The sequence below is a fragment of the Suncus etruscus genome, chromosome 18 (genome assembly GCF_024139225.1).
Source record: "Suncus etruscus isolate mSunEtr1 chromosome 18, mSunEtr1.pri.cur, whole genome shotgun sequence".
Classification (NCBI taxonomy): domain Eukaryota; kingdom Metazoa; phylum Chordata; class Mammalia; order Eulipotyphla; family Soricidae; genus Suncus; species Suncus etruscus.
The window spans coordinates 15,875,231-15,889,167 of NC_064865.1; the positions used below are offsets into that span (position 1 = coordinate 15,875,231).

A 13,937-nucleotide genomic window follows, 5' to 3' on the forward strand; every position below is an offset into this window, starting at 1 on the left:
ACATGCAAGGCAAACACCCTACCACTGTACTACCACTCTTGCCCTGGGGTTTACAATACTCTTTTTTTTTTTTTTTTTTTTTTGGTTTTTGGGCCACACCCGGAATTGCTCAGGGGTTACTCCTGGCTGTCTGCTCAGAAATAGCTCCTGGCAGGCACAGGGGACCATATGGGACACCGGGATTCGAACCAACCACCTTTGGTCCTGGATCGGCTGCTTGCAAGGCAAAAGCCGGTGCTGGAGCCAGAGAGATAGCACAGTGGAAGGGCATTTGCCTTCTATGCAGCCAACCTAGGAAGGATGGTGGTTCGAATCCCAGCATCCCATATGGTCCCCCTTGCCTGCCAGGGGTGATTTCTGAGCCTAGAGCCAGGAGTAACCCCTGAGCACCACCTGGTGTGACGCAAAAACAAAACAAACAAAAATTTGCTTTCTGCATACCTCGTTCCAAGACCACACCCACATCAGACAGCATGCTTTGCTCCACCAATGTCCTTAGGACTTAAACTTGTTTTTATATTTTCCAGGGCATATTCTTAATGCTTTTTGTTTGTTTGTTTGTTTGATTATTTGTTTTTGGGTCCCACCCAGCAACACTCCTTGGCTCTGTGCTCAGAAATCACTTCAGGCAGGCTTGGGGACCATATGGGATTTTGGGGATCGAACCCGTGCAAGGCAGATACCATACTAGCTGTGCTATCATTTTGGCCCCTCTTACTGAATGGTTTTAAAGGATTTCCACCTTGTCCCCTCCATCTATCTTTCTTTTTTTTTTTTTTTTTTTTTTTTTTGGTTTTTGGGCCACACCCGGCAGTGCTCAGGGGCCACTCCTGGCTGTCTGCTCAGAAATAGCTCCTGGCAGGCACGGGGGACCATATGGGACACCGGGATTCGAACCAACCACCTTTGGTCCTGGATCGGCTGCTTGCAAGGCAAACGCCGCTGTGCTATCTCTCCGGACCCCCTCCATCTATCTTTCCAGGGTTTTACAATATAGAATATTCTTTGATATCATTTTAAGTTCCTTAGAAACCAGAGGGTAGCCACTAGGGTAGTGGGAAAAGCCCTCAGTTCAGATCAGGAGACTTTAGGTGACTGGAAGACTTTAGAAGAATAACTGCCATCTATGCATCTGTTGTCCAGGCCTCCTCTCAGTAGGCTTTTAGTGAGGGTAAAGACCTGCCCCTCCAAAAACACTTCCTCCAGACTAGTAGTCCATATGCTTTAGCTGTTAACTTTGGAACTGGAAGGTTTATTAGAGGTCCTTTTAGGGCAGTGATTTTCAATTTCTTGTTTAGGGAATAAACCTTCCTTCAACTGAATTTTTACTTGGAAGTCCTTTCAGCAAATGGGTATAATTGAGCCTGTTGTGTTTGACACACAGATTGGGGGGCTTCCAGACTTCCCTGCCCTGCAGATAGGTAGGTGCTCAGGGTCAACTTTCTGCTTTCAGCGGTAGTGTGCTCTCTTCTGTACTCTTGCCAGTCCACCTCAAAAACTGTTGAGATTGTCTTCTTCCTCTACAGATAAGTATATTCCAAAGCAAGCTGATCAGTATTCTCTTTCCAGGATACAACCTTAGCTCAAGACCCTTCTAGTTCCACCATCTTCATGTTCCTTTTCAAATGGACTGGGATAGAATTCTCCTTGACTCCTATAACTCCCTCATCTAAAACATTATGACTTCTCATTGTGGTTTGGGTTAGACTTAAAATACACTCTCCAAGTGTAACTACAGTCACAGTGCTCATGTTGATGTGTTTATATGGATGGATGGATGGAAGTCTTTAAATAGTTGTATGAACCACATCTGGAAGCATGGCCCCCGGGCAGGACCTCGAGCCCCACAGAAAGGACAGTCTTGAAGCCAGGCCCTTGACCCTGTGGGCCCGACACTGGCAGCTTTCAAGGGGTCAGTTCAGGGCCCTACTTCCATAAAGGACACTGGAGTGGATCAGAATGGACTGGGCAGACTGGGCAGCTGTGGACCTGAGACTCAAACCTTGGGAAATACAGGAGCTTTGGGAATAACAAGGAAAAAAAGCTCATTTCTGTTAGGGTCTGGAGTCAAAGGATGAGATTGCACAATTGAAATAAAGCAAAGCAAGACTTTTCTAACAGCCACAGGGCCAGGGCTACCTCCTAAAGGGGGTGATCCCCACCAAAGTATAAATCAGTTTATATAGGGAGGGGATGAGAAAGGTCTAGCTTCTGATGATCTTTTTTTTTTTTTTAATTTTTGGGTCACCCCTGACAATGACAGGGGTTACTCCTGGCTCTTCACTCAGAAATGGCTCCTGGCAGGCAGGAGGAACCATATGGGATGCTGGGATTTGAACCATCACTGTCTGACCTGAATAGCTTGAGTGCAAGGCAAACACCCTACCACTGTGCTATCTCTCCTACCCCCTTCTGATGATCTTAAACCGATCGGCTGATGTTTAAGATAACTTTCTACCTTTTCCTTGTGTGCTTTGCAGATAGGCTACCTGATATGTCCAGGTATCTGGGTGGTGTTAATGGAAACTTAGGCTTGAGAAAGAGAAGCCTAAGAAATATACAGCATGTGGCCCTTTACAAAATGGCATCTTTCCCTGTTCAGAACCCAGTTGCCCACAATTTCTAGTGCTAGATGCCATGCACTTTGAGTAGAGCAAACTCAAGGCCTTGCACATTCGTGGCATGTGCTCTACCTCTAGAAACATAGCATCAGGTCCCAGGGCTTTCTATTCTCTGAGCTGAGCTTCCTTCTATTTCTGACCTTTGCTCTGAGCTCCTTTGGCCTAAGCTTGCTCATTTCCTGGAGTTCTGCTTCTCCTTCAGAAGACTGTATGCAGCATTTCTCTTACACCCCTGAGTTAGCAAGTATCTGTTAAGCCCCTTCACATAGGACCCAGTTCATTCTCATCAGTAATCTCACTCCAATTAGGAAATTACTGAGGTGCTGAGTTGTTTTTGTCCCAGCTGATAGAGCAGTTAAACTCCATAGGACAGTGCTTTCAAGGTTCTGCTATTAGTCACTGGTACAATGAATTGCTTGTAGAATGGATATATATATATATATATATATATATATATATATATATATATATATATATATATATATATATGTATATTTAATAAATATTTATCTAGTGAAATATATATGTATTATATATATTTTATATATAATGGATATTTAATAAATATTTATCTAGTGAAATAACTGTGTCCAGTTTTTGCTCCAAATCTCATTTCTAGTGTTCAGCCTGGGCAGACTGCAGGTTTGTTAGCTCTGTTCCTAAAAGTTAGATGATGTTCCTGTAGCATGAGATTATTCAAAAGCTTATTTTATGAGTCATTTTGTCTAACTTGATTATTGACATGATGCAATGTAAAGAACCCCGAGAAGAGCTGGAGTGATAGAATAGCTAGTAGGGCTCTTGACTTGCAGGTGGCAGACCCAAGTTCGATTCCTGGCACTCCATATAGTCCCCTGAGCACCACCAGGAGTGATGTCTGAGTGCAAAGCTGAGCATTGCTGGGTGCGGCCCCAAAACCAAAATAAATAAATAAATAAATAAATAAATAAATAAATAAAAAGAGCCCCCAGCTTTGTTTTAGCTATTTATTTTCATGAAGTAAAATTAGCTTACTTTAGGGAAATAAGAAAGTAGAGAGTGAGTTATATGTTTAAGAGAGAAGGTGGACTTCTCTAGAGGGAAGAGAACCCATAAAGTCAAAGAAAGGAGTTACACACCTGATGTTGAGATGCAAGTGACCCCAGGAATGGGGAGTGTGCCTGAACTATTCTTTAAGTAAAAACTTAAACATCAGTATTCTAAATGAACAAAGAACTGAATGATCCACAAAGTGAGTGGGGAAAATGGTTATCTGGACTTTAGACGTAGGTAGCCTTTGCATTCAATGGATTCTAGAAACCTCCCTTTTCAGGGGATGGAGTATATGACTGGGAACTTGGTATATATTTGGGGAGGTGATACATGCTATGAAATGGTAGGTTGGCACGCCCTAACCCCTCACCTGGACACAAACACAGTGTTTTTGTCATCCTGGTGCCCCAATTGTACTGCCACCTTCTGGGTATATGTCTGGGCCAACCGTTTTCCCCTGAATGGGCCAGAAGATGGGCAGTTTTCATTTGGAATACCCACTTTGTTCTTTGCTTTTCATTTACGTTCATACATTGTTCAAACTCCCAGAGAACCCTGTAGCTAGTTAAAACTTTGCAAGAAATGACAACTCAACAATTAGGCTCTGGAAAGAAAAGGAGAAGGGGGCTAGTTTATAAGTTGTATTAGGATTTTTGACATTCAGGTAGTGTTTAAAGTATAGGCTACAAAATGTTCTCACATTCATATCTTCAACTGATGTTTATAATCCGTTTGAGAGCTCTTGTCAGCTTCAGTTTACAGATGGAAAAATAAGAAGCTGAGGCAAAGAGGAGGGAACACAGTGAAAGTTTTACAGTTAGTGGAGCAGGCTCAAGGATGGAATTGTGAATCTTTGACCCCCCTCTATCTGTGATGTTAATGTAGTAATATAAAGAGGGCATGCTTGGAATAGGTGAGATATTTTCATAGGACTAATAATGATGGTGTGGGATTTTTCTCTTTTCTTTCCTGCTTCCAAATAACACTTTTCTGTTTTTGTCTCTCTCCCACCCCTTTTATTTCTTCCAGCTTGGCTTCCTTAGCACCACCATGGCTCAGCCAGAGCTGAAGCCCCCAATTCTCACTGGCAAATATCATCATGTTGACCGAGCCACTGGCCAGGTGTTAACCTGTGACAAGTGTCCAGCAGGGACCTATGTTTCTAAGCACTGTACCAACACAAGCCTGCGAGTCTGCGATAGCTGCCCTGTGGGAACCTTTACCAGGCACGAGAATGGCATAGAGAAATGCCATGACTGTACTCAACCATGCCCATGGCCAATGGTTGAAAAATTACCTTGTGCTGCCTTGACTGACCGAGAATGCACTTGTCCACCTGGCATGTTCCAGTCTAATGGTACTTGTGTACCCCACACACTGTGTCCTGTAGGATGGGGTATGCGGAAGAAAGGGACAGAGTTTGAGGACGTGCGGTGTAAGCAGTGTGCTCGGGGGACCTTCTCTGATGTGCCTTCTAGTGTAATGAAATGTAAAGTGTACACAGACTGTGTGAGTCAGAACCTGACAGTGATCAAACCGGGAACCAAGGAGACAGACAACGTCTGTGGCACCCTCCCATCTTTCTCCAGCACCACCCCACAACCCCCTGGCACAACCATCTTTTCACACCCTGAGCACATGGAATCCCATGAAGTTCCTTCCTCACCTTACGTTCCCAAAGGTAACTTAACCTTATGAGTTATTTATTTGAAGAAGGCTTTGTGCTCAACAGAAAAATCAAGAGTGGGCTTTGTGTGAGGATATTTTCTTTATTTGTGTCTTCCATAGTTAGCCCTTGACAAAAGCCCCTCCAATCTAGAGCTACTTGAATATGGAGTCTTTAAACCTCTTAGAAACACTTAATTTTAGGAATTTTCTATTGGTGGAGGTTTGTCAAATATTGAAGATGGAAAATCAAGATAGAAAGTAATACCAGTGGTGCTGAAGTGATAGCTTAATGGGTAGGGCATTTACGTTGCACATGGCCGACTTGGGTTCTATCCCTGGCATCCCATATGGTCCTCTGAGCACTTCCAGGTATAATTTCTAAGTGCAGGGCCAGGAGTAACCCCTGAGCATTGCTGGGTGTGGCCCAATTTCCCTTGCTCCCACAAAATAAGAAAATCACACCTGAGAGGGAAATAAGAATCAAGAGGCTTTTTTCAGGGTGAAGCCTGAGTTCTCTCTTGAAAATGTAATTCTCTTTCTTCACACTTCTCAAAATAAATTACTTCCAATAAAATTATTTTGCTTTTCTGGAAAAGAAAGAAAGAAAAATAAAAAAAGATAAGATAAGAAAGCACCAAAAGATACGTTAGTGAGCCTTATTTAAGTCACTTGACTTTTTCAGGCTTTCATTTGAAACTTGTCAGTATGTGGTAATGTAGATATTTAAGATCCTTTCCAACTTCAAGGTACTTACATGCTGCCTATTCTGGATAGAAACCTGGAGGAAAGGAGGGAGACTGGGAGAAAATACCATGGCATCTAAAAAGGGAGGCAATGAATATTGGACCCCTAAATATAGATCTAAAGTAGGGCAAAGAAAGGGGAGGAAGCTTTAGAAAATTGTAAATTTACATCACATGGAGATATAAATCAACAGTCACAATTGGAATAGGAAACTCTGTTGTTAGTTTTTTAAATTTTGGGACACACCCTGTGATGCTCAGGGATTACTCCTGACTATGGGCTCAGAAATCACTCCTGGCTTGGGGGCCCATATGGGACGCCGGGGATCGAACCAAGGTCCGTCCCAGGTCAGCCACATGCAAGGCAAATGCCCTAATGCTTTGCTATTGCTCCGGCCCCAAGAAACTATTTTTTAAAGGTGATTTTAAGATATGACATGCATCAAATATATATCAAATATACATATATCAAATATGTATAGAATTTGTTTTTCATTTTCAATTCCTTTGAAAACAAGCTTAATTTTTGAGATGTTAGCCAACTTGAGCTGTGCTCTCTCATATACTACCATGGGGGATTACAGTTGACCTTTATGGTAACGTATAAGGGGGTCATTTTACAGCCACCATTTTTGAAATCAAGCAGTAGGATTCGAGAGCTCCAGTAGCTGACCCAAGTTTCTTATTTGGCTGATACAGGTCAGGTCCTATTTCTGGGGATTCAGAATTCTGGTTGTCACTCTCCTTAGCAAAGACAACTGTGATATTTTATCATCTTCATGGAAAGAAATTCTTAGCTATCACTGCAAATCTTATTTTTCTGTCAATAGCAGATGCTAAGAATGGCTAGCCTTATTTTATACACTGACCTCTCTCATTATTTTTCACTGGTTCAACTTAGATTTGCATTTGAGCTCTTAGCTTTTCTTAAGCATATTCTCAATTTAACTCATGGCATCAAAGTAGTAGTAGTGGGAGGAGGAGGAGGAATAAAGGAATTATATTGGAACTAATTCTCTGAATAATCAAAACAATTAATAGTTAAAGCTCAGAATATAATATATGCATAATATATGCTGCACAGGAGAAAGTGCTCCAAAGCTGACATCACTGAGGATGCCCTTAGTTCTGGAACAAGGGAGGAAATTTAGTTACAATTTAGCTTTTACTTTCTGCATAAATAGGCTGTTAGGGTTTTTATGAAAATGTGCAATCTAGTATTTTTTTAAGCTTTATAAGTCACTTGATTATTTGGCCAGGTTTGGAGTTGACCAGGAGAGAATTTATAGATCCCCAGATATAGAAAAGCTTTTCCCCCCCTCCTTACTCTTTTTTTCTAGGCATGAACTCAACAGAATCCAACTCTTCTGCCTCTGTTAGACCAAAGGTACCCAGTGACATCCAGGAAGGGACAGTCCCTGACAATGCAAGCTCAGCGAGTGGGGAGGAAAATGTGAACAAGACCTTCCCAAAGCCCCAGATACTCAACCACCAGCAAGGTCCTCACCACAGACACATTCTGAAGCTGCTGCCGTCCATGGAGGCCACTGCAGGGGAGAAATCCAGCACTCCTATCAAAGGTCCCAAGAGGAGCCCTCCAAGACAGAATGTCCACAAGCATTTTGACATCAATGAGCATTTGCCCTGGATGATTGTGCTTTTCCTGCTGTTGGTGCTGGTGGTGATAGTGATATGCAGTGTCCGGAAAAGCTCAAGGACTCTGAAAAAGGGGCCCAGGCAGGATCCCAGCGCCATTGTGGAAAAGGCAGGGTTGAAGAAATCTGTGGCCCAAACCCAGAACCGAGAGAAGTGGGTGTACTACTGCAACGGCCATGGTGAGCATGCTTTTTTTCCTAGTGTATCTCCTTTGATCTCTCCAAATTTTTCTCCTTCTTCCCCTCCTGAGCCCCCATTTCCCCCATGTTGTATGAAGGAATGGGCAAAGCAAAAGTTTCTGAACTCTGTTGTGCTCAGTGCGATTTGATCTGGTGGTGGATGGATGAAGAAGCAGGTGGTCCCCATGAATGTCATTAGTTCAGAACAAATAGCTTTTCTGCCTTCAAAGGAGAATATTCCAGAACTAGAGATCCAGGAATATGTAGGGACTTGGTTTAACTTTGACATGAAAGAAGTGAGAAATTGAGTTCTGAGAGGTTTGGTGGTGCTGACCCAAACTGGTTGTTTTGTTCTGGGGAAGGTGAGAGTAGACTGTGTGTCTCTTGACTATTGGTCCCTTATTTGCCTCTGTAAAGCTAATAATTAGATGAAGCTAAACAATTTGTTTTAAGTTTGCATTTTGATGTGAGCCTTTGTTTTCAAATTCCCATCACGTTTCTCACATATACTATTTCTCCCTTATTTTGGGGGGGTGGGCCACACGCAGCATTCAGGGGTTACTCTTGGCTCTCTGCTCAGAAATTGCTCCTGGCAGGCTCGGGGGACCATCTGGAATGCTGGGATTCAAACCACCATTGGTCCTGGGTCGGCTGCTTGCAAGGCAAACGCCCTATTGCTGTGCTATCTCTCCGGCTCTCTCCCTTATATTTTTGACTCTAGTTTCTATCAGAATAGGAAAGTCTTTTGGATTATTGATACTCCAAATTTAATGTTAGTGATCACTTAAGGCTGGGTCCTACAATTTTTATCTGGTGATCTCTGTGTTGATACAGGTTGATATATTGTTGTTTTTTTTTTCTTATGAAGGCAAAGAATAACTAATAGAACTTGTTTCAGCAGCTAAGATTGACTTGAACTCTGCAGATTTCAGACTCTGGCAGTAACTTTCATTTCTCTAACTCCTAAATGAAATTTCACCCTGAAGTTTTGATAACCCCAATTCAGTGTCCTCTTTTCTCCTAAAGATATAAACTACTTCTTATGTTGAAGTTTTAAGTTTGATCCCCAGCATTGATAATCTACCCCGTGTGACCCTGGTGAATCCTGAACACTGCTGACTATCCCCACAACAATTAAAAAGAAATATGTGTAATAGGTTATAGTGCTTATAATATTTATATGTATAGTGAATATACACATATATGATTTTTGGGGGGGGCATACCTGGTGGTGCTCAGGCGTTACTCCTGGCTCTGCACTCAGGATTCACTTTTGGCGATCTCAGAAGACCATACAGGGTGCCAGGGATCAAACCTAGTTTGGCTGTGGTGTGCAAGGCAAACAAACACCCGCTGTACTATCTCTCTGGTCCCAGCACATGCACATTATATATATGTGCATATACAGAATTACTTCATGACCCCTTCACTTCTAGATGCTTCAGTGTATACTCCCTAAAATCAGAATATCCTCTTGGATGCAGAATTATTTTCAACCTCAAGAAATTGAATATTATTGCACCACTATTCACAATAGCCAGGCTCTGGAAACAACCAAGATGCCCTGCAACAGACAAATGGCTAAAGAAACTGTGGTACATATACACAATGGAATATTATGCAGCTGTCAGGAGAGATAAAGTCATGAAATTTTCCTATACATGGATGTACATGGAATCTATCATGCTGAGTGAAATAAGTCAGAGGGAGAGAGAGAGATGCAGAATAGTCTCACTCATTTATGGGTTTTAAGAAAAATAAAAGTCATTTTTGCAACAATCCTCAGAGATAATGAGAGGAGGGCTGAAACTTTCAGCTCACTTCATGAAGCTCACCACAAAGAGTGGTGAGTGCAGTTATAGAAATAACTACACTGAGAACTACCATAATCATGTGAATGCATGAGGGAACTGAAAAGCCTGTCTGGAGTACAGGTGGGGGTGGGATGGGATGGAGGAAGATTTGGGACATTGCTGGTGGGAATGTTGCACTCGTGAAGGAGGGGGGGTGTTCTTTACATGACTGAAACCTAATCACATCATATTTGTAATCAAGATGTTTAAATAAAGAAAAAAAAAGATGAACTCACCAGAAAAAAATAAAGAAATTGAAAATGGCTATAGTATTTTAATCTAGCATCCCTATCCTAACATCAATTGACCTAGTAAGGCCCTTGATACCTTTTTTTCTCTGGTATAGAATGAGTTTAGGATCAGCTCCTACTTCCATTAAATTGCCTTTAAGTAGCTTGTTAGAAGATTGTTCTGATATATCTAATTAGTGAAAACTGAGTGAACCTTCTGTTAGATTATGTAAATATTTGGAGCTGTGCTCTCATTATTTGTCTTGTTAAAAAAAATCACTCTGTTTCTTTAGCTGTTGCATTTACGGATTAGATTGTGAGCGGCCTTATTTTCCAAACTCACTTTTGCAATGTAATTTTCAGAAATTTTGAGAGCCCAGTTGCAGATGTAAAACAAGTTCATCAATGGAAAGCAACTTAATACAATGACCTTAGATATTCTTATAGTCATAGTAACCTTGTAATCTAGTATGCCAATATTCTTAAAACAATGTTCTATTTCATGGAAAAGAATGGACGTGCCAAATCAAACAATGTCTGGCCATACCTTCTGTAAAAGCAGTACTTCAGCAATAAGCTTTCCCAGTTAAATCACAATAGTCTTATTCAGGTGTGGCTACCTCTTCCAATAGTTCAAACTTTTACCCTTGTTTTTTACATTGGGATGTTGTATTTGAGGTGTTTATGTGAAAAAGACCCTTTATGAAATTCCTCATCTCAGAGGTATGACCAGGTAATATCCATACAAAGGGAGGTTCTGTTTAATAAGTCATACCAGGTATACAAAGAGACCTCTAGAAGCAATGCCTTGCTGATATGAATGGAAATGCTTGATGAATATTAGGCAGCAGATAATCATGTATAATAAGACCTTTTTCTTTCTGTTCCTCGTTTAATTTACACTGAATTGTTGTTTAGGAAGAAGATAAGAATAGAAGAAATAATTATAAGTATATAATAATAATTATATACTTATAATATCATAATATGATAATTATATTTGCACTCATTTAACTTGACCCACCTTGAATAGTCCATCTCCTACCCCTGAATGTCCTTTTAGACCCTCAAAACCCTGAAGCTTGATCATAGATTCATATCTTTCTCTCCATCACGAACAGTTTCTTTGCATCCATTAATCCCACTCTACCTCCCTTGGATGTTTTTTAAGTTGAACTTTGCAAAAACTGCACTCTTAATTTCATTGAACCCTACTATTAGGTGAGACTATCAGACGACCTTCTGGGAGGAAGCTGGAAGACTGGGGTTCTGTGGTATTTTGGGTACTTCCTTTCTGATGTCTTGTTTGCTGCTGCTGTTGTTTCTTACAATACATCTTACTTTGTCAATAGGAATAGAAAGCCCTTGCAGAGCTTTTGTGCTTAAAAATGGAAGAGTGTAGGTCAGTTCTGAGTGTCAGATATGTCTGTTTTTCATGCTCTGTTTTCTATATTGAGATATGCTAGGTTTATGTAACCTCTAAAATTTTTATCCTGTTTTGTTTTGATTCTTGGGCTGCATCCAATAGCTAGGCTTACTCCTAGCTTTGCACTCAGGGATCACTGACAGTCTTGAAGGACCTTTTGGGGAGTTGGGGTTCAAATCTTGTGTGCAAGGCAAGTATACTAACCACTGTACATTGACTCTGGTCCTAAAAATTTAATTTCTTTTTGTATGCTATGAAATGAAGGTACAAAATATTATATATTTAAAATGAAAACTATTTCAGGATCACAATATTTAGGAGCATATATGGAAAACACAGTTATGTCAGAGATGATCACCAAGAAGTCATTCTTCATAACTTATAACTATGGAAGAGAGAAAATTCTCTTCTGGGACTGGAGAGATAACACAATGGGTAAAGCACTTGCCTTGAATATATCTAGTTTGATCTGGTTTGATCTACCATCAGGATTAATCTCTGAGTATAGAACAAGAAATAGCCCCTGAGGGGCTGAGGACATAGTACAGCAGGTAACACACTTGTCTTACACCAAGCCAACCTGGGCTCAATTCCTGGCATCTATATGATTTCCGAATTTAGGGCCAGGAGTAGCTTCTGAGCATCACTAGGTGTGGCCCTGACTCTGCCCCCCCCCTCCCAAAAAAGAAAAGAAATAGTCCCTGAGTACCAAAAGGAATTTTCCTCAGTTCCAGTTGCTGGTGAGAATAGAGGTGGCTGAGTTTCGAAGTAGTGGCTACTCTCTTTCCACTATAGAGATGATCTTTCTCTCCCCCTCTCCCTTTCACTCTATCTCTTCCTTTTTTTCTTTATGTTTCCCTTTCTCAAATATTTATTTTAAAAAAAGCATGAATAGATAGTCACAAAATAATATAACCCAGCCTTCTAAAGACCTATGGAATTTGAAGAGACTGAGTGAATAGCAGATGAGGAGTGCAAACTGCCATGAAAATATGCATAGAGAAGGCTCCAGAAAAAGGGAATAAAAATGGATGTGATCTCTTTCCCATCATATTTCATTTTTACTTTCAAAATTGAGACTGCAAGAGCAAATGGATGGGGGGAGGAAGGATAAGGGCAGGAGACAAAGGAACTTGTTGAAAATGTGCTCGGTTCCTGATTAGCATGTTCTTAGTCCCATGCAGTAGGAAGATAGTGAGTGAGCATTTGACAGAAACAGTCATCTCTTCCTGTGTAGTTTTTTAGTGCAGAGGACAAAGAAGAATGATGTTCAAGCCAGCTGCAAAAGGATAGCGAAGGCAGCTGGTTTTCCTCCATCTCTCAGGAGCATCAGTACAACAGTTTTCTGTCCTCTAGGGCACTACTTCTTAATTCCCTTTGCCCTTGTCTATCCACAGTTCTCTATCCACAGTTGTTTTAAGTGCTCTGGGAACAGACTCTGGGCCTTATTCTTTGTTTACTCTGCCTGAACAATAACTCAGTCTCCAGGAAGAGAGGTCTAGAACTGAGCTTGTTCCACTGTAGCTATAGGAGTCACTACCTAAGTTAGGGACTGGGAGATGGCTTAAAAGACTGGAGTACATGCCCATCATTTAGAGGTTCCAGGTTCAATTCCCATCACCAAGTGGTCACTTGAATACCACCAGGGTGGCCCTGGTGACCTCCAGGCCTCTTGAGCACAGTTTTGGAAATGAAAAAAGAAATAAATGAAGCTAATATTAACCTACATAAAAATTATAGTTTCTCCTTTCTACCCACTTGAAAGGCTCAAGTCATGATTCATATAGTTATGATAGTAGTTATCATATTTAACAAGACAGATAGGTATAGGACTTTTTCAATAAAGAAAGTATCATTGAATAACTCTTCTCTAAAGTAGAGCACCTGTGACATTCATTCTCAAGCTTGGATTGCATTGTTTTCAGGTTACTTACTATTGGATTTTTCCCCAGGGATTTAAATAAAGGGCTTAAAGTGGTTTCTTTATATAAAATGAGCATAGACCAAGATTAGTTATTTTTTAAAACTAATGGAGGGACAACCATGACAGCAGTGCTCTAAAACATAAGAAAACCAGCAACAAAGATGGTCCCAATGCTCAGTCTTATTTGCATCTTTCAAGTGTTTGCATTTCACCAAAACGGAAATGGATTGAGTAGCTAGCTGGAGGGAATCATGTGACCAAGGCCAGAACAGGACTAAGGCAAAATGGAAGAAGGATTTGGGAGAGGAAAGCAATATCCTAGAATAGAAATTACATCAAGACATCTGAGTTCTCAAATACTACTTTTGCCGTTGTCTAGTCATTTCACTTAATACTGTTTACTTCTGTGGACTCCTGTTCATAAGGCACAGAATTCATTATAATAGTAATTAGTAAATAACAAAGATTCTGGAGTCTGGCTCCATTTACCATGTGATCGAGGGCAATTTATTTAACTTTTTTAAATTTTCTTTTATATAAAATAAATAAAAATAAATAAATATATAAAATAAATTTTCTTTTGTATAAAATGGGGAATGATGATA

The 13,937-nt window shown here is 40.7% G+C and overlaps 1 protein-coding gene across 1 annotated transcript in view; it reads left to right on the plus strand.

Annotated features, from left to right (window-relative positions):
- Positions 1–13,937, plus strand: part of TNFRSF21 (TNF receptor superfamily member 21) — a 76,274-nt gene that overhangs the window by 18,324 nt on the left and 44,013 nt on the right. Inside the window, exons 2-3 of the mRNA XM_049765341.1 lie at positions 4,683–5,334; positions 7,405–7,899. Of these exons, the coding sequence (XP_049621298.1) occupies positions 4,683–5,334; positions 7,405–7,899 (1,147 nt within the window). The remainder of the gene's footprint in view (positions 1–4,682; positions 5,335–7,404; positions 7,900–13,937) is intronic.